The 27,120-nt window shown below is 45.4% G+C and overlaps 1 protein-coding gene and 1 pseudogene across 10 annotated transcripts in view; both read right to left on the reverse strand.

Moving 5' to 3' along the window:
• Positions 1 to 221: 221 nt before the first annotated feature.
• LOC100393343 (protein phosphatase 1, catalytic subunit, alpha isozyme pseudogene) lies at positions 222 to 1,630 on the reverse strand (annotated as a pseudogene).
• A 19,259-nt stretch (positions 1,631 to 20,889) lies between these two features.
• Positions 20,890 to 27,120, reverse strand: part of TRIM66 (tripartite motif containing 66) — a 63,975-nt gene continuing 57,744 nt past the window's right edge. For 6 of the 10 annotated variants that reach the window (XM_035265716.3, XM_035265715.3, XM_035265717.3 and 3 more), the window contains 8 exons: positions 25,812 to 25,872; positions 24,696 to 24,870; positions 24,087 to 24,373; positions 23,484 to 23,610; positions 23,089 to 23,163; positions 22,522 to 22,674; positions 21,890 to 22,108; positions 20,890 to 21,169 (listed from right to left, as the gene is read on the reverse strand). In XM_035265716.3, the coding sequence (XP_035121607.3) occupies positions 21,110 to 21,169; positions 21,890 to 22,108; positions 22,522 to 22,674; positions 23,089 to 23,163; positions 23,484 to 23,610; positions 24,087 to 24,373; positions 24,696 to 24,870; positions 25,812 to 25,872 (1,157 nt within the window). In that variant the 3' untranslated portion in view covers positions 20,890 to 21,109. The remainder of the gene's footprint in view (positions 21,170 to 21,889; positions 22,109 to 22,521; positions 22,675 to 23,088; positions 23,164 to 23,483; positions 23,611 to 24,086; positions 24,374 to 24,695; positions 24,871 to 25,811; positions 25,873 to 27,120) is intronic. The other 4 variants (XM_078340449.1, XM_035265720.3, XM_035265719.3 and 1 more) reach the window with 2 other exon arrangements.

Consider the following 27,120-nt stretch of genomic DNA (forward strand, 5'->3'; position numbering starts at 1 on the left):
ACTATACAAAAAGTAAAACGTACTTGATTCCCTAAAACATATACATGGAGATCCTCGGTTTCCTTGGGTAACCCTTGACATAATGCCTTAGACAATTTTTTTAAGCATTGAAGTGGCTCAGGGCAACTACATTAAATATTAGGGCTAGTAACCATAGCTGAAGTCATCAATTCTCAGTGAGATAATGGATTACAACACCATGACCCTAACATGACAAATTCTTTTTTTTTTTGAGAGTCCAGCTTTGACCTTTATTCAAGAGACCAGATGGGGTTGCCCCCAGGATCCGGCTGCCAGCCCTGAGGCCAAGCACGGCTGGAGCCCCATGACCTGGCCTGCCGGTGCCCTGAGCTGCAGCCTCAGCCCCAGGATCCTGCTCACAGCCCCCGAAGGTGCAGGCAGGAAGAAGCCCTGGGGGATTGTACGCTGCTATTAATTCATTAAAAAAAAAATACACCAAGGATCCATGTTCCCCATGACAGGTGGGCCTGAGGGGCTGGTGTGACACCCGCCCCCACCATGGCAGCATGATTTCTGTACAATCGATCCATCATCTGGGGCATGGGGCGGTGTGTGGGGGCTATTTCTTGGCTTTGGCAGAATTTCGGGGCGGGGTGATGGGTCGGCCTCCAGGGTTCAGGCCACTGAACTGCCAGTACTTCCTCTTGTTCTTGTCGGCGGGCTTGAGGATCTGGAAGGAGCACATGAGGGTCTCGTCCACGCTCATCATGGCACCAGCATTGTCAAACTCGCCACAGTAGTTGGGAGCGGAGAAAAGTGTCACCAGCTGCCGCTTGGCAAAGAACTCATAGCCATCTTCTACCACCTGGTGCGCCCGGCAGATGAGGTCCAAGTCATGCTTGTGCAGGAACTTGGCCACCACCTCGGCTCCAAAGGTAAAAGAGACGCCACGGTCGTTCTCGCCCCAGCCTTGCACGTCCTTGTCAGGGTCAGACCACAGCAGGTCACACAGCAGGCCCTGATCAGGCACGTCTGTGGGCCTCATGATACGCCGGATCTGCTCCATGGATTGCAGGTCTGGGGACAAGCCTCCGTGGCAGCAGAAGATCTTTTCATCCACGATGGCTACGATGGGCAGGCAGTTAAAGCAGTCAGTGAAGGTTTTCCACAGTTTGATGTTGTAGCGTCTCTTGCACTCATCGTAGAAACCATAGATGCGGTTGATGCTGGCACACTCGTGGTTCCCACGGAGCAGGAAGAAGTTCTGGGGGTACTTGATCTTGTAGGCCAGCAGCAGGCAGATGGTCTCCAAGGACTGCTTGCCCCTGTCCACATAGTCCCCCAGAAAGAGGTAGTTGCTCTCCGGAGGGAAGCCCCCATAGTCAAATAGTCGCAGAAGGTCGTAGTACTGGCCGTGGATGTCACCGCAGATCTTGAGGGGTGCCTCCAGATCCAGAAGAATGGGCTGGCTCAGGAAAATCTCCCTGGATTTCAGGCACAGACCGCGAATCTCGTTCTCAGTCAGCTGTACAATCTTGCCAGGCTGCGAGCCCTGCACTTCCAGCAGGCGCCCAATGATGGAGTCCAGGTTGAGCTTCTCGCTGTCGGACATGGCTGCGCCACCACTTCAGCCCAGCAGCTCCGAGCCCGCTCCGGTCTCCCGCCCTCTGGCCGACAAATTCTTTACACTGCCAAGGAACTCAATCTATTCTAGGGGTCATTACTACACAACAATCTGCTCTCATTCTATTCCTGGAATTATTAATGTCACCACTGGCAACAAGTGTTATATGTTATTTACTTAAACACGCTGTGGTAACGTTATTGTTATAATGCAATATCAAACTGCTTGACATTTAAGGAATAGAAGTCAGAATTGAAATTTGTCACTATAACAAAACATAGAAGCAATTAGTACAGTTTGTCCCAGGGTTTGCTAATCCTGTTGTAAAAATATCAGAATTTGGGGGAATGAGTGGGAGATTTCAGTTTTCTTAAATCAAGAAGCAGTTGATTTATACATGTAATAAGGCTATCTCTGCTATTCAAAAGATTTTAAGAGACTGTATAACAAAAAAAACCCTATAATTTTATGGTTCCATAAAACAAATTGAGATGTTTAGATTATTATGTATTATATTAAGATTCCTTCCTTCCTTCCTTCCTTCCTTCCTTCCTCCCACCCTCCCTCCCTCCGTTTTCTCTTTCTTTCTTCCTTTCTTTCCCTCCCTTCATTCATTACTTTCTTTCTCTTTCTCTCTCTTTCTTTCTTTTTCCTTCTCTTTCTTTTCTTTGAGACAGGGTCTCACTCTGTCACCCAGGCTAGAGTGCAGAAGCACGATCTTGGCTCACTGCAGCCTGACTTCCTGAGCTCAAGCAATCCTCCTACCTTAGCCTCTCGAGTAGCTGGGATCACAGGCATGCACCACCTTGCCTGGCTAATTTTTGTATTTTTTATAGAGACAGAATGTTGCCATTTTGCCCAGGCTGGTCTTAAACACCTGAGCTCATGCAATCCACCCACATTGGCCTCCCAAAGCGCTGAGATTACAGGTGTGAGCCACCATACCTGGCAAGATTTCTTAAATGGGAACATATCTTTGAAAAGTAAATAATGCAAAGTTTAACTTTTTCCTAATAAGATCTGTCTCTGATTACCGATAGGCTCTACCAATTTATGTCTTTCCATTTGCTCTCTTCCCCTACTTTAACAAAATAAAACTATACTTTATCCACACAGCTCAAAAATGAAGTAAACATTTGACAATTAACTCAGTTTATCTCATCAGTTTTGGCTATCTGACCTAGCTTCCTTGTCAGATAATAATTAGAGTTCAAGTTAGTGCACACCGAACATTCATGGATTGGAAGACTTATGTTGTTAAGACGGCAGTGCTCCTCAAACTGAATCACAAGTTCATTACAATCCTTATCAAAATTTCAGTGGCCCTTTTTGCAGAAACTGACCATCTGATCTTAAAATTTATATATAAATGAAAGGGACCCAAAACAAGCAAAACAATCTTAAAAACAGAAGCAAAGTTGGAAGATTCACACTTCCTGATTTCAAAACTTACTACAAAGCTACAGTCATCAAGACTAGATCATTCAGTGATATAAGACAGGGCAAGATGGAAAACAAAGACTGGGCCATACTGGCATAAGACTAGACACAGTCAAATAGAATTGAGATTCTGGAAATAAACCCGCTTACCTATAGTCAATTGGCAAAGATACCAAGGCAATTCAATAAGGGAAAGAGTAGTCTTTCTAACAAATGGTGCTGAAAAAACTGGATATCCACATGCAAAGAAATAAATTTGGACTGTACCTCACATCGAATATAGAAGTTAACTCAAAGTGAATCAAAGACCTAAATATAAGAGCTAAAACTATAAAACTGTCAGAAGAAACGTAAGTATAAATTTTCATGACATTGGATTAGGCAATGGTTTCTTAGACACAGCACCTCAAGCAAAAGCAACCAAAGAGAAAAATAGACACATTGAACTTCATCAAAATTAAAATTTCCATGCTTCAAAGAACACTATCAAGAAGGTTAGGAGACAATCCACAGAAAAGGAGAAAATGTTTGTGAGTCATATATCTGATAATGGTCTAGTACCTAAATTATATTTTTTAAAATAGTCCTACAGCTTAGCAGTAAAAAAGACAACCCAATGTTAAAATAGGCTAAGGATTTGAACAGACATTTTTCCAAAGAAGATATACCAATGGATGTCCAATAAACACATGAAAAGATGCTCAGCAACATTAATCATCAGAGGAATGTGAATCAAAACCATAATGCGATACCAGCTGGCATACTGGTATATGCTATCCCAGCCACTTGGGAGGCTTAGGCAGAAGGCTTGATCAAGCCCAGGAGTTGGAGTCCAGCCTGGGCAACATAGCAAGACTCCTTTCTCTAAAAATATAAATAAATAAAATTAAAACACTAATGAGATAATCACACCCACTAGGAGGGCTATAATCAAAAATCTAGACAGTAACAAGTGTTGGTGAGGATATGGAGAAGTTGGAACCTTTGTACATTGCTGATAGAAGTGTAAAACAGTACAGCTGCTTTGGAAAACACCCTGGCAGTTCATTAAATGATTAAACTTAGAGTTATTATGAGGCCACTCCCTTGTATATGACCAAAAGAATAAAAAACATCTGTCCACACCAAAGCATGTACATCCACATAAAAGCAGCATTATTCACAATAGTCAAGAAGAGGAAACAACCCATGTCCAGCAACTAATGAATGAATAAGCAAAGACAGTATATCCATACAATGGAATGTTATTTGGCCATAAAAAAAAATGAAGCACTGACACATACTACAATATGGACAACCCTGACAACATTATGCTAAACGAAAGAAGCCAGAGGCAAAGGCCATATACTGTATGACCCCATTTATATGAAGTGTCCACAACAGGCAAATCTATACATGTAGAAAATAGATTAGCAGTTGCCAGGACAGGGAGGATGGGGAAATGGGGAAGACTGCTAACAGTTATATAGTTTCTTTTTGGGGGTGAAAATATTCTAAAATTAGACCATGTTGATGGCTGTACACCTTGTGACTATTCTAAAAGCCACTGAATCGTGCTCTTTAAAAAGATAAATTCTGGTCAGGCGCAATGGCTCACATCAGTAATCCCAGAGCTTTGGGAGATGGAGGTGGAGGACTGCTTGAGGCCAGGAGTTTCAGACTCGCCTGGGCAACATAGCAAGACTCCATCCCTACAGAAAATTTAAAAATTGGCTGATGCACATGCAGATGATGGTGTGAATTTGTAGGCCCAGCTACCTGAGAGACTGAGGTGGGAGGATCATGTGAGCTCAGGAGGCTGAGGCTGCAGTGAGCTATGATCGTGCCACTGCACTCCAGCCTGAGTGACAGAGCAAGACCGTCTCTTTAAAAAAAAAAAAAAAAAAAGTGAATTGTATGGTATATTAATAAAATTTCAATTGAAAAAGTAAAAACAGCTAAATAATGCTTCATATTTTACAGATTCTAAAACCACAGTTTTTTTCACTTTTTAACTTCTTGGAAATTGGGTTGCCTCTGATTACAATTACTATTGCTGTTAGGCAGGTAGCAGTCCTGATATTGTGGCATAAAAACTTTTTGTTGACACCTTCCTGAAGAACCAAGAAAGTACTTACATTTATGTGCCTTGGTTTTAATAAAATAAAGGTACTACTAACCCACCTAATAATGTCACCAATTCTGTGCCAGGCACTGTCCCAAATTCTTTATGTATTTTAATTTAATTCTCACAGAAACTCCACGAGGTGGGTACTGACGAAGAAACAGAAGTACAGTCTATAGGATCGACTTGTCCAAGACCACACAGCTAGTATGTGTGAGTCCAGGGTGGGCCCAGGGGCTGTGCTCCTGACCATTTGGCATCACTGCCTCCCTTACCTGTAACAGACTTTAAGGTTTCCAGAGGCAAAGTTGGCCAAGAGAGTAACTAAAGCTAACAGTCCTGCAATGGTTTCATGATACAAACACCATTCACTTGGAAGTTTGATTCATTCATTGAAACATTGTTTGGCTATGTCCAAAGAATTTCATGGTCCAGAATTTTGTTTGCTGAGTGCAGATAAGGGGAGTAATCTTTTTCTCCTTGGCTTTCATGTGAGTAAGGGGAGCTGGAGGAGACTTAGACTAGACTCTCGTCATTTTCCCACCAGCTGACTGCAGAGATTGACCTCCCTGTCCTGTGAGAAGAGCTGAGTGAGGGGCAAACCCAGCCAGGCTCAAGCATGGGAAGAGACCAAGTTCTTTTACTCACATGTGAAGGACATAGACACAGAGGGAAAGCCACCAGAAGTCATCACAGGAAAGAATGCAGGGTCAGATCTGGGGCAAACGTTCTACTGCTCTGTCACTGACATTCAATGTTGATGATTTAATGCAAAGGAGATCATAGGAAGATTGGAAGGACTCCTGAGGTTTCGGGGTGTCTGGTATGCCCAGGCTTATGAGAGAAGATGGATTATGCCACCTCCAAGAAACTGTAAGCAGAGGGAAAAGATAGCAAAGCCCTTCCAGTCCCCATACTGCCAAGGCTCTTAACACACCCAGGCCTGCTGAGTCCCCTCAGACAGCAGATTCAGGTTCAGAATGGTTGGGGAAACCCAGCTGGAGCCTGACTACTTCCAGTGGACTTAGTTTCTTGAGGACAGAATGGGGTGAAGTCTGGACTCAGAGGCCTCCACTGCCTCTGCACATCCTCTTATGAAATCTTCAGTGGCATTTTCCAGCCATAGACAGTAGTGGCTCTAAGCCAAACACAATCCTATCAGAAGAGAAATGATGGAAGCAATGAGGACAGCTGAAGACACACTAATGAGGCAGGACACTGGCTCTGAATTGTTTAGCAGAAAGAGGCATGGGCAGAGGAGCTACCCAGGATCACTATCGTTTCTTTTTTTTCTTCTTAAATTTTTATTCGGAAATAACTTCAAACTTTTATAGAAAAGTTACAAAAATTAAAGTAGTTAAAAAAATGCCCATATATCCTTTCTGTTTGTTGGTTTTTGTTTTTTGTTTTTGAGATAGTCTTGCTCTGTCGCCCAGGCTGGAGTGCAGTGGTGTGATCTTGGCTCACTGCAACCTCTGCCTCCCCAGTTCAAGCAATTCTCCTGCCTCAGCCTCCCGAGTAGCTGGGATTACAGGCACCTGCCACTATGCCCAGCTAGTATTTTTTTGTATTTTTAGTAGAGACGGACTTTCACCATATTGGCCAGGCTGGTCTCAAACTCCTAACCTCATGATTCACCTGCCTCAGCCTCCCAAAGTGCTGGGATTACAGGAGTGAGCCACTGCGCCCAACCTTTTTTTTTTTTCCAATAGAGACAGGATCTTGCTCTGTTGTCCAGACTGGAGTATGGTGGCATGATCATGGCTACTGCAGCCTCAACCTCCTGAGTTCAATCTTGGAGTCCTGCTATGTTGCCCATGTTGGTCTCAAACTCCTGAGCTAGAGTGACCCTCTCACCTTGGCCTCCCAAAGCTGTGGGATAAAAAGTGTGAGCCACCGTGTCTGGCGCCAGATGTCCTTCACCCAGATTCACCTATTAAGATTTTACAACAGCCAGACCCAGTGGCTCATGCCTGTAATCCCAGCACTTTGGGAGGCCAAGGCAGGCAGATCACGATTTCAAGAGATCGAGATCATCCTGGCCAACATGGTGAAACCCTATCTCTACTAAAAGTACAAAAATTAGCTGGGAGTAGTGGTGCGCGCCTGTAGTCCCAGCTACTCAGGAGACTGAGGAAGGAGAATCACTTGAACCAGGGAGGTGGAGGTTGCAGTGAGCTGAGATCACACCACCGCACTCCAGCCTGGTGACAGAGCAAGACTCCATGTCAAAAAAAAAAAAAAATTTATACCATATGCTTTATTTATAGCACTCTCTCCTCTGTGTGTGTGTGTGTGTGTGTGTGTGTGTGTGTGTGTGTGTAATTTAAGAAGATATACATCTACAGTTTTGTTCTGTACCATTTATGGGTGAGTTACACACACTAAGGCCTTTTACTTCTAAATACTCCAGTGCATATTTTCTAAATATGAGGATATTCAATTATATAACCACAGTTCAGTTATCAATTTTAGTACATTTAACATTGATACAATAATCTCATCTGCTCTCCATATCCCCATGTTGTCTGCTGACCCAAGAATGTCCTTCATGCTACATTTTCCCCACTCCACTACAGGACCCGATATAGGGTCAGGTGTTGCATTTAGCTGTCATGTCTCTTTAGCCTCCCTGAACCTGGACATTTTCCTAGCTTTTCTTTCATGACAGGGACATTTTTTAAGAATCCAGTCCCCTATCCCCTGCCTTTACTTAATATAACATTTTTCATTCTGTGTTTGTCTGATGTTCCTCTGTGATGAGATTCAGGCTCTGCATTCTTGGCGGTAATACTGTACTATGGCTGACAGCATGTCCTTCTCACGGCATTACATCTGGGGGCACAGTATATCCACCTGCCCCTTATTGGTGATGTTATTTTGATCACATGATCAAGATGTTATCTGATTTCTCCACTGTATAATACTCCAATTGCTGTATATTTTTTTCCTCCCTTACAACTTTTCCTGCACAACAATGAGCAGTCAGTGGAGAGACAATTTAGGACTATGCAAATATCCTGCTCCTCATCAAAATTTCCCCCTAGGGTTAGCCCTTACCAAGTTTTTCTGATGTTCCCCAGTGCTAACTGAGTGCCACCTATGGGGTTTCCCGCACACTGCAACATGGGGAATGAACCTCGGACCTCTTTCATTCTGCCACTTGTCTGGAGTCCAGGAGCTAATACAGTCCTAGACATTTTGAAAGACCCTGTAGAGACCTGAGTCACAAGCCTGAGTTCTGATCCGGACACCACCAATGACTCATTAAAAATTTTGGACAAGTCTTCTTAAGACTTGTGTTCCTGCCGGGTGCAGTACGTCATGCCTGTAATCCCGGCACTTTGGAAGGCCAAGGCGGGCTGATTACCTGAAGTCGGTAGTTCGAGGCCAGTCTAACTAACATGGAGAAACCCTGTCCCTACTAAAAATACAAAATTAGCCAGGCGTGGTGGCACATGTCTGTAATCCCAGGTATTGAGGAGGCTGAGGCAGGAGAATCACTTGAACCTGGGAGGGAGAGGCTGCAGCGAACTGAGAGCTTGCCACTGCACTCCACCCTGGGTGACAGAGCAAGACATCATCTCAAAAAAACAAACAGGCCAGGCCCAATGGCTCACACCTGTAATTCCAACACTTTGGGAGGCCAAGGCAGACAGATTACCTGAGGTCGACAGTTCAAGACTAGCCTGACCAACATGGAGAAACTCCATCTCTACTAAAAATACGAAATTAGCCAGACATAGTGGCACATGCCTGCAATCCCAGCTACTTGGGAGGCTGAGGCAGGAGAATCGATGGAGCCTAGGAGGCAGAGGTTGCAGTGAGCCAAGATCACACCATTGCACTCTATCCTGGGCAGCAAGAGCGAAACTCCGTCTCATCCATCTCTCTGCTGGATTCAAACTCACTTCGTCTGAACCCAACATACTGTATACTGTTTTTTCCTATATAAACATTCCTATGATGAAGTTTAATATACAAATTAGGTACAGCCAGAAATTAACAATAACTAATAATAAAATAGAAAAAGCGTAACAATATACTGTCATACAAATTATATGAATGTGGTCTCTCCCTCAAAAATCTTACTGTACTGTACTCACCCTTCTTCTTATGATCTGTCAACCTAATAACCAAGAAGGCTACTGAGTGACTAAGGGTGGGTAGTATATACAGTGTGGATACACCAGACAAAAGTGATGATTCATGTCCCTGGTGGGACAGGGTGGGATGGAGGGGGTGGTTAGAGATCTCATCACACTTCTCAGAATAGTGTGCAATTTAAACCTCATGAATTGTTTATCTCTGGAATTTTCTATTTAATATCTTCAAATTGCCATTTGCCACAGGCAACTGAAATTGAAGAAAGCAAAGCCAAGGATAAGGGGAGACCACCGTAGTTCACATGCCCATGCCTAGCTCGCCCGCTCTTGCTTTCTCTCTCTATCCCTCTCCTCCTCCTCTCTCCCCACAAGCTTTGGTGGAAAAGCCACATTCTCATAATTTTTTCCCTGAATCTTATCCAGCGAAAAGATTTTACTGGGCATGATATTCTTAATTTGATATGTTCCCTGAAGTACCTTAATACATTCAAAGGTTTTAACAATGAATATTATGCCCATATTTTTAATATGATTCTTACCTTGAGGCTGAATTTTAATGGGCCTTCAATTTTAAATTTTATCTTAGTCTTCAGCGTCAAGAAGCAATTACCTCTTCAAAACCCTAAGTCCTTCGATTTTTGCATACTATTTTCTTTCACTCCTTCTTAAAAACAGGGCAATTCTTTTCTGAACTCATGTCTCTTTTGAAATACCCTGATAAACAGAACATCAACCAACATAGGCTACTCACGTTGTTTTTCCAATCTCTTCCCCTCTATTGAAATTCATTAAGTACACGATGTGCCTCCCAAGTTATCTCAGACTATAGTTTTCAGCAAACGTTTTTCCTCTGAGTAACATGAATCATTGTCCCTCTAATCACCAATATCAATTTCCTTGCTACCCACTTGCTAGGCCAGTGCCTGGGATCTTAGTGTTTTGTTATTGTTCGATTTTTTTCCCCAAGGAAGCCCAAGCTTCTTTGTGTTATAGGCCAGCTTATGCTGCAGTGATGAAAAACACACAGTTCTCACTGACTTACAACAAAAGTCCTCATTCATGCAAAATTTGCTGTAGATATGGAAAACATGGCAAAGCATATATTAACCATGTATCAGCACAGCACACCAGACTGGTTGAGGCTTAAGCATCTTCATGTCAGTGCATGCTCTCTGAATCACCTCAGTAAGGGAAGAGAGAAAATAGAGAATCAAGCACTGGCTCTCATTCAACCTAGTAACGACCTACATCACTTCCACTCTCATTTGCCAATTCAAGCCTCATAAACACACCTGAAGTAAGTAACTGGTGTGCAGTAGTGCAATCTTCCCACACACTTAGAAGGAGAAGAGCACTAGAACCACTGGAAGGTAACATTTACATCTTCCCCTCTGCTATGAGTAGGATCTTCTCTGTCTTTGGTGTTCTGCAGTTTTGCTCAATATATTTCAAGTTTCTTTTTATTTTTCAAGTGTATTTTGTTCAACATCTTATAGCTATGAATTCAGTCATTGATTACTTCTGGACAGTTCTCAGCCATTATCTCTTCAAATGTTCTCAACTGTCTTATGGTATGTTTAGTGTGTTTAAACTCTGCAAATAAGTTCTATATATTGCAATTGGTTTACATGATTTTTAAGGCTCTTGAAGCTTTCCCCTCCATCTCCCTTTTTTCCCCCTTACAATGTAAACCAAGTCATTTGTCCCATTGGTCCTAGGAGACTGGATTTTGCTAACTGGATCCTTGTGAAGTCATTTAAAGTGTTCTTCTATTCTCTGCATTTCCTGTCAACTAGGAGTTAATCTGTAAATTGGTAGATGTAGAGACTTGTTTAGGTTCAGATTCTATTTGTTTATAAATGCTTTATGGGTAATGTTGTGTTCTTCAATCAGGAGACACATAATGTCTGATTGTCTCTTTTTTAGTGAAGTGAGCAGCCATGGACGGTCATTGCCTAGATTCATTAGTTCACCGGAGACTGAAAAAAAAGGTGATATTCCAAATCTATCAGTCCTTCTTCAATTACTGTGGAAAACTTCTTAACAAGAAACTTTCCCTCATCAATTATTTGGTTACCAGAGATTCAGTTTATACAGGAAAGAGAGGATGAATGCTTTATTAAGCTAACTAATAAAATTTACTTTTTATTTTTTCACTGAGACAGGATCTAGCTCTGTCACCCAGCTGTAGTACAGTGACACAATCATGGCTCCCTGCAGCCTCGACCTCTTAGGCTCAAATGATCCTCCTGCCTCTGCCTCCCAAAATGCTAAGAATGCAGGTGTGAGCCACCATGCCTGGCCCTAATTAGTAAGTTTCAAAAGTCACAGAGGCACTGTCCTGGCAGAATCTTTAACATGAAGCAACACTGTCAGTGGGCTACCCATTTGGGAACCACTGGAACAAATAAGGAGCCCTAGATACAAACACTGCTTACTCCAGCATCAGGCCTTAGCCCTTAGGCTGCAAGACCGAGGCTGTGGTGTTCCTGTTTACAAGCATGAAGCAGATCCTTATTTTCTCCATGAATGAGGAGCTTGGCTTCAGCAGGTCAGGTCTTACATCTCTGACATAGCTGGAAGCCAAGGGTACATCAATTTCCAAAAAAGCTTAGGAATATCCTCCCAGCCTGGTGAGCAAATAAAGCACTGTTTTTGTAATATTGGTTAGAATATAGAGTCAGCTGCTGTAAAATAAAATAAAACAACAAAAACAAACAAAAAACACCCCATACTGGATGCTCACACTCTATAATCCTAGCACTTTGGGAAGCCAAGGCAGGAGGGTCACTTAAGCCCAGGAGTTCAAGGCTGCAGTGAGCCATGATCATGCCACTGCACTCCAGCCTGGGTGACAGATCAAGAACTTGTCAAAAATAAATAAATATATAAAACAAGAAAATAGATACTGGCAACAATTAGCAGTCTCTGCTACACTTGCAGAGCTGTCACTAAGGATTGGTTACACCCTCTCATTTCCTAAAGCATATTCTGTGCAAGGCCTTCAGGAGTGATGTTTATAGGACAAGGGGTCCCCCTCTCCAACCTGGGCATTAACTGCAGGGCCCATGGATGAGAGTTCTTCCCAGACAAGAACTTATTCTAGGAAGCCCTACATCAAACATGACACTACACCTACAGCCTGTGGTAAATATCATTTTTACTGCAAAGTTTTGCAATTGTTTTTTATAATTTTGCTTTTTAAATTATTTGGCTAGGAGTAATTCATTTAATTTACACTGGACTCAGGTTTCTTGGCAATTGTCTTGTGTATATAGAATTTCTTATGAATTGAGAAATTATTACTCTAACTTACAAATTGTTTTCAGGTATAACAGTTTTTACGCAACTTTATGAAATTGTTATAGAATTAACAATTATAGATTTAACATGATATGTAGACATTTAATTATATATTTATGTATGGTTTACCAATTTTCATTTTATACTGTTTCAAGACTTTTCTTTTTTGAGACAGGGCCTCACTCTTTCAGTCAGGCTGGACTGCAGTGGCACGATCATGGCTCACTTCAGCCTCAACCCTCAGGCTCTAAGTGATCCTCCCACCTTAGCCTTCTGAAAAGCTGGGACTACAGATGTGCGCCACCACACCTGGCTAATTTTTTTTAAGAGACAGTGTCTTGCTATGTTGCCTAGGCTGGTCTCAAACTCCTAGGCTCAAGCGATCCTCCCACCTTGGTCTATGAAATTGCTAGGGTTACAGATGTGAGCCACAGTGCCTGGCCAGGACTTATCTTTATAGGCCTTTGAAAAGCTCCTAGACCCTGGATACTATGCCTCCACTGCCTAGTGGATAAAATAATCCACAGGCCAGGTGAAGAGGAAGAGGAGGTCAAATGCTGCCCTGCCTATGAGGGCAAGACTTGCTCCAGGGAGCTGGCCTAACTAGCAGCTTGACATGGAACCCTAGGAGTAGCAAGTAGAAGGGCTGTGTCCCTGGAACCTAGAGAAGGACTGGTACTAATACAATTAGTAAGGCAAGTCAGTGTGGTGGTATGAGCCTGTATCTCAGCTACTTGGGAGGCTGAGGCGGGAAGATCACAGAGTAGGCAGGGAAATGCTTCAGGTACTTAGGCCAGTCTGGAAAGGGGTGGGAGGTCAGAGAAAATTTTTCAGGTCTCATCTGAAGCATTAAAACTGACGATTATCCTTCCTTGAAACACAAACTTCCTTGGCTTCTCTGATACCACATCCGTCTGGTTTTCTTCCCACATCCTGGCTGCTGAGACAGAGAACATAAGAGGAAGAATCTGTTAAGGGGGTGCCTAGTGTGCCAGGCAGCACTGAGACATCCAAGGGAAGGTGTTCACAGACCACAGGATAGGTGAGTCTGGAGCTCAGAAAAGTGGATTCATGACTTTTATCTCCAGATGTCAGATTGTTGAGTTGCAAGTACCAGAAACCATTTCTGGCTGATGTAAGCAGGAAAATGAATGTATTATAAGAACTTTTTAGGCAGTTCACAGAATTGTCAAGAAGGCTAGAGAATTATACTCAGAGCTATGCAGCCAGGAACAATTCCTGAAATCATGTGCCAAATTGGTATGCTGAAGAAACTAGCAATACCATCGGGCTGCAGGTGCTTTACCTTGTACCACTGCTACTGCCGCCATGGAAATCCCACCTGCCTGCAGCCAACACTGTCACCAGAGAGCAGGCTCTAGGCATTTATTTATTTATTTATTTTTTGTAAATCACTACCACTAGGCCTGTACCTTGACTTCAACAGATGCTGGGAAATCAAGATTCTAGTATGTTTAGCTTCTGTAGGGAGGAGTGAGCTGTGTCTCCCAAGACTCCTGAGGTGGGAAATTCACCAAAAATAGGAAAGGGGTTCAGAATTTATGCAGCCTAAATGAATGACAAATCATTACAATGTCCTTGACCCAACAAAATGGCTAGAAACCAGAGCATGGAGAAAGCAGAGAGGACAGCTAAGGATAGGTAACTGGGGAGCATCACTATATAAAGGACATTCTTGAAGTGTAGAGCACTTGGAAGTTAGGCTTTCATATGATTCCTTTTCCCTAACTCCACCTCCACTTGTTGCCTGTGTTTTGAGAAAGAGGCTGTGTTCATGCAGTGAGAAACAGAGACATGGTGGCATGTGCCCGTAGTTTCAGCTACTCAGGAGGCTGAGGTGAGAGGAGCACTTGAGCCCAGGAGTTTGGGACCAGCCTGGGCAAAGAAAATTATCTCTAAAGAAAATGAAAAATAATAAAAATAAGAAGAATAAGAAGCAGAGAGCTGAGTTCTTCCCTAGAGAGAAAGGCTTCCCAGGCTATTCTTTCCCACCTTGAGTTCTTATGATGTAGTGAACTAGCAGCAAGAAGGCCATGCGACAGGTTCAATCATCTTCACTGAAAAACACTCCAGGACACAATTGGTAAAGAAAAGTGCTATTTTTTATTTGTTCTTGAATGTATAGGTCCTTAAAATCCGTGACATTTCCCTTTAAAATATCCTCCCTCATGCCCCAACTGCTTTGGATCTAATAGCCACTCCTAATAGGGGCCTAGGGGGAACTCATCCTACATATCTGAGAAAGGGATGCAGCTTGAGGAATGGGCATATGGCTCAGGAAGCAGCACCAGCTGGTAAGAACATTCCTCAAAGCAGCTCTGTTTGGCTTGTGAGTCCCCTTTTTCTGCCCTGCTCTGGACTCCTCCAGCGTGTCCCACCCCGGAACTCCCCTGTTCCTTATGTGGCCTGAGCTCTACAGTTAAAATCATAATGAACAATATCTTTACCACTGGAGAGCTGAGAGATCACTGTTCTCAGCCATTCTCTCACTGCAGCTTTATAGATGAGGAAACAGTACCCAAGGTCACACAGTTCATGATAAAAGCCACAAATTTAGATACTCAGACTCTCAAATCAGATGTCTTTCTAGTATATACCTCCTTACCTCCAAGAAAGCCACCAATAGCTGCCTCCAGCTCCAGAACCAACTGGAGCAAGCAGGTGGTGATGATCAGCACAAGTGGGAAAGACCCTGATATAGGAATCATGCTGACTCCAGCTGAGCCGCAGAAAAGCGGGAGCCACCACACTCCCCAATCTCCCTCCATCCCAATGTCATCAGCAGCAGGCACCCACCTGCCAGCTTCTCCTGATTAGCAGCACTGACATGCATGGAAACATGTCTTACCACAATCCCAGGCTTCTTCTCAACTGCAGCAGGCTCTAACTGGTGCAGGATCATCGTGAGGAGCTGCCTACCAGCCTAGTAATCCAGTTTAGCCAGACTGAAACCTGGATGCTATAAGACCTAATCCACACCCTTGGGCTGACTTAGATGGGGTCTCTTAGCAAACAAGGCTAAAATCTGTCTCTGTGTTGTCTCGGAGAGACAGAGAGAAGGACTCACAGATGCTGTCCTCCCAGAAGGAGCTCATAAACATGCTTGGCATGAGGAGAACTGAGTTCAGGAAAAAGAAGGGACTCAGGAAATAGAGACAGGGAAGCAGGAGCAGCTGTGATTCTTCCTGTCTACCCAACTTCTTAAAAGAGGAGACCCCAGACAGCCACAGACATGTACCCCTGTCTAGGTTTCAAGGACGGCTCAGCCTATGTGGCTAAGAGGTAAGAGGAGAGAATCCAGAGACTTGTGGTGTCATAAAGCTAAGGGAGGAGGCTGTTTCACTGAGGGTTGGTGGATGGTGTGAAATGCTGTGGAGAGGTCAAGACAGCTGAGCACAGAAAGGTATATTCTATTTGGCAACTGGGCAGTCACTGGTGACTTTTATGAAAAAGAATAGAGGGCTGAAGAACAGCTGAGGAAGAATCAATTTAAAAAGATTCTTGTTTAAAGTAACTTGACTAACAAGGAGAAGATGTAAGGGGTAACATTCTAAGAAATGCTGTTTTAATCTTGGCGAGAACCAGTTTGCAGACTGTGTGGAAATAACCAATGGAGAGAGAGGCTGGAGACTCCAGGAAGCGGGAGCAGTGGGCTAAGCAAGGGAGCAGTCTTGGAGGACATACAAGAGGATTCAAGACATAAGAACTAAATAGGAGCAGAAGGGGAGGGGAGGGGAGAGTTACAAACACAGATGAATGAGAGGGGAGAGAGGAACAGCAGGCAAGGACGCTCTTGCTTTAGGGGCTCTCTTCTGGGAAGTAGACAGTGAGCTCAGTTATTTGTGGAGGGCAAAGATGGAGGCATGGATGGGAAAAAAAAGAATCACAAATTAAAGAATTTCCAGTCAATACTGAGAGCCCAACTGAGGCTGCCGACTGTGAATTTGTCATGCTCAGCAGCCCAGGAGGTGGGAGCAGAAAATATGATGATGCCAAAAATGGAGAATGGCTGATAGTTTCAACAAAAATTGCCTGGCACGGTGGCTCATACCTGTAATCCCAGCACTTTGGGAGGCTGAGGAAGGCAGATTGCTTGAGCTCAGGAGTGTTGATACCAACTTGATCAACATGATGAAACTCCATCTCTACCTAAAGTAGAAAAATTAGCCAGGCATGGTGGCATGCACCTGTAGTCCCAGCTACTCAGGAGGCTAAAATAGGAGGATCACCTGAGCCCAGGAAGCAGAGGTTACAGGGAGCCAAGATCATGCCACTGCACTCCAGCCTGGGTGACAGAAACTCTGTCTTTTAAAAAAAAAAAAAAAATAGGCCAGGTGTGGTGGCTTATGCCTGTAATCCCAGCACTTCGGGAGGCCAAGGTGGGCAGATCATGAGGTCAAGAGATCGAGACCATCCTGGCCAACTTGGTGAAACCCCATCTCTACTAAAAATACAAAAAAAAAAAACAATTGGCCAGGCAGGGTGGCACACGCCTATAGTCCCAGCTACTCGGGAGGCTGAGGCAGAAGAATCGCTTGAACCCAGGAGGCAGAGGTTGCAGTGAGCTGAGCTTGCGTCACTGCACTCCAGCCTGGAGACAGAGCAAGACTCTATCTCAAAAAAAAAAAAAAAAAAAGTTGAAGGAGTTAAGAAAGTTCAGAATGTTGATAAAAACATCAGTGTGTGATAGGCTCTGGGTTCAGGCTGGGGAGAGGAAGGAGTCCAGGAGAAAGCTGAAAGGCAAGGAGAGGAGAGAGAGGGCCAAGGTCATGGAAATGGACTAAAGGAGTGGACAATTTTGGCAGTACTGATGGAGGGAGAAGAGGAAGCCCAGGAGGTGGCAATCCAGGAGCAAAGGCTCTCAGTTCAGGAGGTCAGAAAGGAAGACTCTAAGTGACCCCATGGAGTGAGAGAGGGAGCAGAACAGAGCCCAGGAACAAAAAAGGAGGCGCCACGGTCTTAAGAGCCAGGCAAGGAGCTGTTGCTAGAAATGGGTAGAGGCAGAGAGCCAGAGTCTGCCAGGGTAGATGGCAGAACCTGCCATGGAACAGAGCCTATCGAGTATCTGGTGGCTGCCACTCAGGTAGGGGTACTAGAGGCAGGCAAGGTGTATAGTTAGCAATTGCTGGATGTCATGCAGGGCTAACCTACCCATGTTCTGTGGAAGAGTGCTCTGCAGTTCATCCTGAACCAATTTTTTTTTCCAAGACGGAGTCTCATTCTGTCGCCCAGGCTGGAATGCAGTGTCGCAATCTCGGCTCACTATAACATCCTCCTTCCAGGTTCAGGCAATTCTCCTGCCGCAGCCTCCTGAGTAGCTGGGATTACAGGTGCATACCATCACGCCTGGCTAATATTTGTATTTTTAGTAGAGACAGGGTTTCACTGTATTGGCCAGGCTGACCTCAAACTCCTGTCTTCAGGTGATCCACCCACCTCAGCCTCCCAAAGTGCTGGGATTACAGGCGTGAGCCACCATGCCCAGCCAAAAAATGAAATAAAAATTTAAAATCCTGAACCAATTTTTAACTAAAATCTCCTTTCCATTAACTGAAGCTACTTTACTGTCTTATTTCTCAGCACACCAAAGAAGCCAATTTCTCTTATGGGACCGCATGCTGTCCCATAAGAATCTAGAACTCACCTTATTTCCATTGCATGATATTGTCAATAACTAAAGGACTTGGCTGACTTCAAAACTGGGCTATTATGGGAATAAGTCAAAAGCAGGATCAGCCCAAATGTTAGCAAAGAGCCAAGGTAGTCACTTGGCTGCAGGTAGTCACTTGGCTAGAAGGATTTTTTTTTTTTAATTTCTAAGTTATGTTCTGGTTTTTGCATGCAAAAACAAAACAAAACCATGACTCAAAACACTGGTGGCTAGGTCCAAAGGAAAAGCCAGGGCGAGGGCAGTGCCAAGGGATAGCTAGTGTGGGGATGGTGTGATAGGCTTTGGCCTCAGCCCCACCCACCCAACCCTGATCAGGTGTCTAAAGGGAGCCTCTCTGCATGCAGGCTCTCCATGATGAGAAGGGAGCAGGTATCTCTCCAGCACATTACTAAGACCCCCTAGCCCAGCAAGCTGATCCTTGAGCCCAGCAGGTCACACCCAAGCTGGGAGCCTCACTGATATAAGGAAAGCCAGGCTTTTAACAGGCATTTCTGCTTTAAATTTGTGGTCTCCAGTTGGTCCTGAGGAAGGATCAGGTCTGAGCCTATCACAGCACTCACCAGCTGCCCAACGCCAAGTACAATAAAGCTCACAGGGATGGTGGAAATGTGGGCCGCACAAAGCAAAGATGACCTAGAGCAGGAATCAGTGAAACGAGAACAGAGGGAACGTTGTCAAGCCAACCAAACAGAGAACAAGATTCAGACATTGAAAGGGAACTGGCGAGACCCCAAACCAGAAAGTCATGTGAGTCTCAAAGGGCAGAAACCTAAGTCCAAAGATTGCTGGATGGTAAAGCGTTGAAAACTTAGTTTCTGAACCAGAAAACGGGATCATGGGAGCCTATCTGCTTAGAAGAACATGGCACGTGCTGCTGAAAGAATGGCAAGCCAATGGGCATGGTTTGCTTTGAAGTGAAGATGATCTCTCAGCTTGGGTAGAGAAGGAAATGGGCAATACCATCAACTCACAAAGAGAGAAGAAATATTTTCTGATTTAAAAAAAAAAATGCTTTTGGGAGGCCGAGGCGGGTGGATCATGAGGTCAAGAGCTCAAGACCATCTTGGTCAACATGGTGAGACCCCGTCTCTACTAAAAATACAAAAAATTAGCTGGGCACGGTGGTGCATGCCTGTAATCCAAGCTATTCGGGAGGCTGAGGCAGGAGAATTGCCTGAACCCAGGAGGCGGAGGTTGCGGTGAGCTGAGATCGCGCCATTGCACTCCAGCCTGGGTCACAAGAGCGAAACTCCATCTCAAAAAAAAAAAAAAAATGCTCATTAGCAAAGGCCCTACAAATTAAAACATCCTTGAAGTGTGTCTCTTAACAAAACCAAAGCCATGACCTAAGACTCCCCTGAAATTAGCCATTTGATGGAAGGACTAAGGAGAGCTCTCTCAGTCCTGGCCACTGAAATGTCAGGTTCAGAGCTGCCCCAACAGTATCAGCAATGAGTTCCTTCTCAACCAAGCCCTTGCTTGGGAGGTAGCCTGACCTCCAGTATCCTCACAAACACCTGGTGAGGACCATGCAAATCCATTCAGGATGCAACCTTGAGTTCCTGTTCCCATGGCTTCCAGAATGCTTCTCTCTGCATTCTAGGAGAACTAAGGCTCTGAAGTTGCTTCAGGGTCACCAAAGGACACTGGATTTTTGCCTCTTAATTTTTCCCGTCTACCTTAGACAAACTTCCCCTAGGAATGTCTAGATCTGACTCCTGTTGGTCCCTGAGGCCTTCTCTAACCTCCAACAAAAAGGGCTGCCAGTAAAGCTTTTTCAGGGTGGTAGACAGCCTGGGGGCAGGCTAGTCAGAAGAGTCACTTCTGATCTTTGGCTCATGAACTTGGAGAGGTTGAGAACTAGAATCTCTAAGCAGGAGGAGAGACCCAGAGGAGTGAGCTGGTTGTGGGTTATGCTCTCCACCCATGGAACTCTGTACCTGAAGCAGACAGCAGCTGCTTCACAGTATTCACAAGCCGAACTCAAGATCCAGACCTCTGAATAAGGATGATGAAGGGTGTGCCCACTGACAAGCACCAACAGTCACTTCTAGGAAGGCAGGTTCTCACACTAAAGAAGTGCGATTCGCCCAGAGTAAGGAGTACAGAGGGCGGGCTCGGAAGTGGACATCTTTTTAAGTGTGCAAATGAAATCTGAACCAGAAGATGTTAGTGTCTCTGCACAGCTGCCCAGCTCAATCAAGAATGTCACACCAGCCACAGCATTTTCACAGCAGCCACTTAAGTCAGCATCAGAAAAGTGAGTATGTAAAACAAATACCCTGAAAACCGTTAGAACCCAAATAGGCACCAGTTGAGACCTAAGGCCTCTAGAAGCCTCCACTAGTCTGCACACGGCAAATGTCTCTGTCCAGACAGGACAAGCAAACGCAAACAGTGACAGTCTTTGGCTGTGCTGAGCCAGGGACCACAGTCCTGCCATATGTCTAAACTTCTCTCCCTTCTTTTACTCACTTCTGAGCCCAGGAGGAGTTCAGATATACACATGGCTCCTGAACCCTGGACACTAAAAGGTGAGACAGGTCTGCTTTCCTAGGCAGAAAAAAAATTCACCAAGGAAGGTAGGTCCTCCCAAGCCTGACCAGGTGTGGTCTTGTCAAGTGGACCCTATACAGCCGATTACTCTGATAACAACCAATGCCTTCCTCTTTCCTGTTTATTACTGAAATCTTCTCTGTAGTGGACGCACTATGGTTCTCAAATAAATGCTGTAGATGCAAATGGCAAAGAAGAGCACTACACAGTTCAATGAGACTCATCTACCACCCCCATTCTGAAGAGGATAAGCTGCAAGATGGGAAGGAATGGTCGACAGGCTGGGACAACAGCTGCCAGCGTACGCAGTCTCCTTCTGGCTCTCACACCTGAGGGATGCTGTTGGCCAGACGAAATGACATTTTCTTTGCTCTTTCATTCTCCTGAAAGAAAAATACATATTAAAATAGCCAAATGTAGGCTATGTCAAGATTGCAGTGCTGCAGAGTCAAAGTATTTTATTTTACCACAGGAATGCTGCAATAAAGCTTTCTGAAGCCACTAAACATTGCTTGCTGAGTATGGTAAGCAACTGAGGGTGGCTGGTCAATCCCTGGCAGACAGGAGGCAGGCAAAACATTTCCATGGAATTAAACAGCCCTGAATGGACGTTTCTGGTCTATCCAGGTGGGACCAGCCCATAGATCAGAGGAGCTCTTTCTGCTGCAAGCAATATCTCTCGTTCCTTACCTACACCAAGGGACTAAGAAAGATCTCTTCCTTTCTCCCTCAAATCCAAGTAGAAACCAGGCACTGAGACCAGGTAATTCCCTTCTTAAGGGCATCACAATCACAGTATAGTGTAACCAGCACCAAATTGGCAATTAGGACAACTGGTTTCTCAGCCCTGGTCTGCTGCTAAATGCTGGGTTACCCTGGGCAGGTAGGTACCTTTCTGAATTTTAAGTCTTGTTAGTAACTGGCATTGATGAGCCCTGTACTGCCCTGCCTTCCTTACAAGCTAAGGGGCTGGAAGAGAGGATTCACTGTCATCACTGTCTTTTGTGCCACCTGAACAGCTTCACCTTAGGTTGCTGCTTGGGTGCCCTTCTGCTTGCCTGATCACCCACCCACCTGCTACCACTATGGCAGTAACTTTTTACCATATGTCGTCGCCGCCTCTTGGGTTGGATGCCCTCCTGCACGTAGGGAGGCCATGGGAAGCCCTGTGGAGTGGTGCGTCCACTCTCACTAGACACCTCTTCGGAGTCTGAGTCCTCCTGTCTTGGCTGGGCAAACCGTTTCTCTGGGTAGATCTCCTTCAACCAGCCCTCAAAGAATACTTCCAGGCAGCGGCCAGCTTCTGCAACCTCTGAGTCAGGCTGATGGAGGAGAGCAATGATAGTCTAGCCTGTGTCTACTAGTCCATCTCTTCCAGGTCCCTCAAGAGCTACACAGAGCACAAAGCCTGGCAGGGTCTCCTGAGGTGTCTGGAACTGGGCATTTTTTTTCCCCCTAGGACTCAGGATAACTAGTTTGGTAGTGGATCTTAAGGCAGAAGTGACCCCAACAGGCAGGCACAGATGGCTGGTCACTAGTACCTCCCCTTTTTCCTGAGTCCATGCTGAGGCCTGATATGGGAGAGAGCTTTTAAACACCCACCACAGCAGGCCCCTGGAATCTGCTCCCCCCATCCTCATGGCAGCCCAGACCAAACCTAACCTCTTACCCCACCCAACCATGACAGTCCTGGGGTTGCAGGGAAATAGGAGAGAGGGAAAAAGATAAGACATACATAATTAAACTTAGCACAGTTCCAGAACATAAGGTGCACATCCGATACCACCTCCTCTGGGGTGGTATAGTGAGCCGGGTCCTTCTTTTGCAGCTTCCTCCGGATGATTGACAGGTCCATGGGCCTCTTGATAATCTGGTAATAATGCCGGGCCTTGTGGGAGGAGACATGAGGAGAAGGAGGCCAATGGGGGTGAGAGAAGAAATGGAGATATGGATAAGAAGGAAGAAGAAATGGACAATCAGTTGAAATATACGTAAAAAGAATAGGAGGAGGAATGATGAGAAGCAGCAGGAAAAAAAGGATGGAGAAAGAAGACAAAGAGAAAGGGAAAAGGAGGAATGTGTCACTTGTCAAGTCAGATCTGATACAGCAGCAGTTGTGGTTGGGAAGGCTGGAATGGCCGTGACCCCACAGTCCCTTGGACTATCCACAAGCTACTACTGTCACTACTTCCAGTGGCCATGCTCTGAGCCCAGCCAGGGAACCCCTGTGCTCCTGCCCCCTGGTCTAGACCCTCTGAGCAGAAGAAACAGTAGCAGGCAGAAACAGCACAGCCTTCCTTACCAGGGGGCTGACAGGTTCATGGAAGGGCAGGCTGAGGTTATTGCAGCACAAGGACAATACCAGCTTCTCACACTTCTGCAAAATCAGAATTGGCAACAGAGTCACTTTGTTCTGCCCTCACCTCAGTATGAACCAAAGATGCTGACCCTGATAACTCCCTGGCTCTGTCTCACAGGGTACCAGCTGCCATACTAAGGCAAAGCTCCGGCTCCCAAGCCAGAGGAAAACAGCCGGGAGAAGGAAAAGCATCCAAACACCCCTGGCCCAAGCTATCAGGCACAGCACAAAGAAAGGTATCCAGAAAAGCCCCTCATCCCCTCTGAAGGCCTCAGACCCTGTAGGCAGAAGGGGGCTGCCAAGGGCAGGGAACCTTGTTTCCAAAGACCCCTCCCTACCTTCTGGTCATATGTGCTTAGACCAGGAGCTGCCCGAATTCCAGGCTGGTTATAGCGGGCGTTCTCACAGTCATACTCCATCTCGGGCTGGGTCAGGCTGCGGCACAAGGTACACACCCATTCTCCCCTGCAGGAGCAGGTGAGGCCATATTAGGCCTCCACACATTGCCCAGAACACCCTTCCTTCTCCCTCTGCCCTAGGGCAGGCACTGGGACAATGACATGGGAAACTGAGTCCCTGGCCTTGCCATGTAAGGAATGGCTTCCTAGCCACAGGCTTAGAAGAAATTCAGTAACTCAGAATTTAGTGAACCTAGAAAAATAGGGGTTGGGGAGGCTGGGGTAGGAGTATAGGCACAAAATCACATGCAAGAGGAAGGCGAGTAAAGAGGTGGAAGGGAAGTCAACCAAATGTCAAGCATCCACCTGTCTGTGTGCAGAAGACACCCAGGCCCATCAACTCCTAGACCTGTAATTCAGGCAGGCCCAGAAGAGGGGAGTAAGCCCATCCTGGGAGCTCTGTGGGCCTGGCCTGGAATAATCATTCCCGGAAGGTAACCCTACTAGCCAGGTGATGGTCCTGGCATGACTGGCATGACTCACCCTGGAAAGCTGAGCAAGGCTGGCACATGGCAGGACAGATGGAACACTTTGGGGCAGCGGTCACAGCACAGTAACTCTCCCCCATTGAGGCAAACAGCACAGAAGTCCTCATTCTCTATTGGGGCTGGGGGGCCCTTCTTGGCTCCTGGAGTTCGAGGAATGAGTCTGTGTTCTTCAGATGTGCCCTCCACTTCTGGTGGCCGCTGCCCAGCCAGAGAAGTGACAGTGACCTTTCTTCCCTCAAGACCTGGGGCCTGGGTGGCCTCAGACAGTCTGTCCTGGCTGACCTTGGGGAAGAAGTAAGTCTAGGGAGGCAGAGCACAGCACCAACAAGCTCTTGGGGGAAGAGAGGGAGGGACTGGCAGGCCCTGTGCATCTAGGAGAGCCACTTATTCCAGGACCCCACACCAGCAAGCCCCATGAATGCTGGGACACCTCACTCCTAATATGCATCTCACAGGCCCTCTGAAGCAGGGAACGATGTCTGGCAAAGCTGCAGCCCCATCAGAGACTCAGGAAAGGTCCCAGAGCCAGAATTCTGGCAGTAGCAGAAAGAATAAGCTCTTAGGCTGGGCCAGGGTTTAAGGCCAAAGCAGAGGAAAGTGGTACCTTAATGGACATGCTGGAGGACTCAGTGCCACACTTGATGATCAGCAGGAAGCTCCCATCCTGATCATTCTTCTGTGGCTTCAGCTTGAACACAGGCATCTCTCCCGAGGATCCAGCACAGATCTTGAGTCGCTCTAGTCGCACATAGGGAATCTTAGGCTCGCTATTGAAGGCTCTGCAGCAAGACAGATATCCCGGGGTCTTGGGATCCTCCTCTGGCCCCTAACTCTAAGTCAGAAACAGCCATGATCCCTGTGATGGTTAATACTGAGTGTCAACTTGATTGAATTAAAGGATACAAAGTATTGATCCTGGGTGTGTCTGTAAGGGTGTTGCCCAAGAAGATTAACATTTGAATCAGTGAGCTGGGGAAGACAAACCCACCCTTAATTGGGTGGACACCATCTAATCAGCTGCCAGCAAATATAAAGCAGGCAGAAAAACATGAAAAGGATATAACTGGCCTGGCTTCCCAGCTACATCTTCCTCCTGTGCTGGACGCTTCCTGCCCTCAAACATTGGACTCAGTTCTTCAGTTTTGAGACTCGGACTAGCTTTCCTTGCTCCTCAAGCTTGCAGACAGCCTGTCGTGGGGACTTGTGATCATGTAAGTTAATATAAACTCCCCATCATATATATATATATATATATATATATATATATATATATATATATATATGAATCTCCCACTAGTTCTGTTCCTCTAGAGAACCCTGACTAATACAATCCCCAACTGAATGGCTACTCTAGATCCTCTCAGACCTGGACTCTGAATGGGGACTCTACAGGTTCATATTCTGCCCTGCTGCCCAGCTCTGCATGGCCAGGCCCTGTCAGCCACTGGGAAGCCCTTTGGTATAGTCCTTCCTAGTCAAAGATGGGAGCTCCCTGACATGCAAGAACTGCACCCAGAGTGCATGCCTCATGGTACAGGAGCCAGGACATCCTCCCATGACCATCCCAGATGTTCACTTGAAGGTCAAGGGGTAGAAGAAGACAGTTGCTGACAAACTTCTTCCACTTGCATTTAAATCGTCAAGGTTGCTTCTTCCCTATACTAACATCTCAGGATGTGAAGTCATGGGTGGGAGGGGAGATTAACCAGGAGTCTGTTACCTGATGCTTTGGTTCTCTTTTGCATCCAGCTCTAGGGTTCCTTGTTCAAAATTCTCACACTCTAAGGCAAAACACAAACAAATACCTGTGACACACATTTGTGACAACAAACCCTGTCATGCACACCTTCTACTTATATCTGTTATTCATACCTTTGGCCACACACCTGTCATACAGTTGTTACCTAAACTATAGTCATTCATAGTAGTGACAAATCTACCATGGATCTCCTTCTTGAAAAGAGGAAAGTCACCTTCTTTTAAAAAAGATGAACATAAATAACACTCAGAGGCTGCCTACAGGTGAGTGTTGGGTCAGGTACTGATGGGCAGTTTCTCACCTTCAACATGAGCTCAGAAATCACCTGTTCTCAGTACACTGCTGTTGCCCACTCTAAGGAGTCCTTTTGTCTGGCTTCTGCCCTCTCAGCCAAGTGCTGGGATTCCAGCACTGCTTGAGAATCCAGCTCACACTCCATGGACAAGGGGTTCCCAGGGAGTCCTCCCCTGAGTATTCAGTCTATGGATATGGGCAGGAGGCAGTGGTGAGGCAAAAGGAGGAAACTAGCATCCAGTCAGCACCAGGCATGGTTCTGCTGTACATGGGCAAGCAGGATCTAAAAAGTTTAATTTTAATACATAAAATGCAGAGTTACATTATTGTGTGTAAGAACAACCAATAATTTTTCAGTTGGTCTTTCAGTCCATGTGAGGAAAGGGAGAAAAACTGTTTCTTTCATTTTCATTTATTACATGTATAGGAAAGAGACTGATCATTACAAATTAAACATGCATCATACATTGAACTGAAAAAGTCCCAAATGATCACTAGGGAGTCGCTTCTGACTTCCCAACTAGCCCTCACCTTCCACAGAAGAACAAACAGCCTAGCCTGGTTGGAGAAGGGGCATGGGAAGCTAAGAAGCAAATCAGAACCAATCTCCAAAGGTCCAAATTCCCTTCACTATGAGGCACAACACAAATCCACATTACTGTCAGGTACCAGGAAAATCCTTGCTACTCAGAGTAAGTTATCAAATTATTTTCACTATACTTACTTGTCCCAGTAGCCTATGAAGTAGGTGCAATTAGCCCCATTTAGAGAGAAAGAAATCAGTTAAAGGTTAAGTCTCTTATCTGGGATTAGAAGGAGAGAAAACTGGTTTCCTAACTTCCATCTGTCAGACTCCAAAGTCGGACATGCTCTTTTCCCTATAACATGTTGCCAAGGGTTGTCTGTTTCCCCCTATGAATAATGCAGATCCCAGGACTTTTTTGCATGGAGAGTGTTACAAACAGAGTAAGTGTTG

This window comes from Callithrix jacchus, chromosome 10, assembly GCF_049354715.1.
Source record: "Callithrix jacchus isolate 240 chromosome 10, calJac240_pri, whole genome shotgun sequence".
Taxonomy (NCBI): domain Eukaryota; kingdom Metazoa; phylum Chordata; class Mammalia; order Primates; family Cebidae; genus Callithrix; species Callithrix jacchus.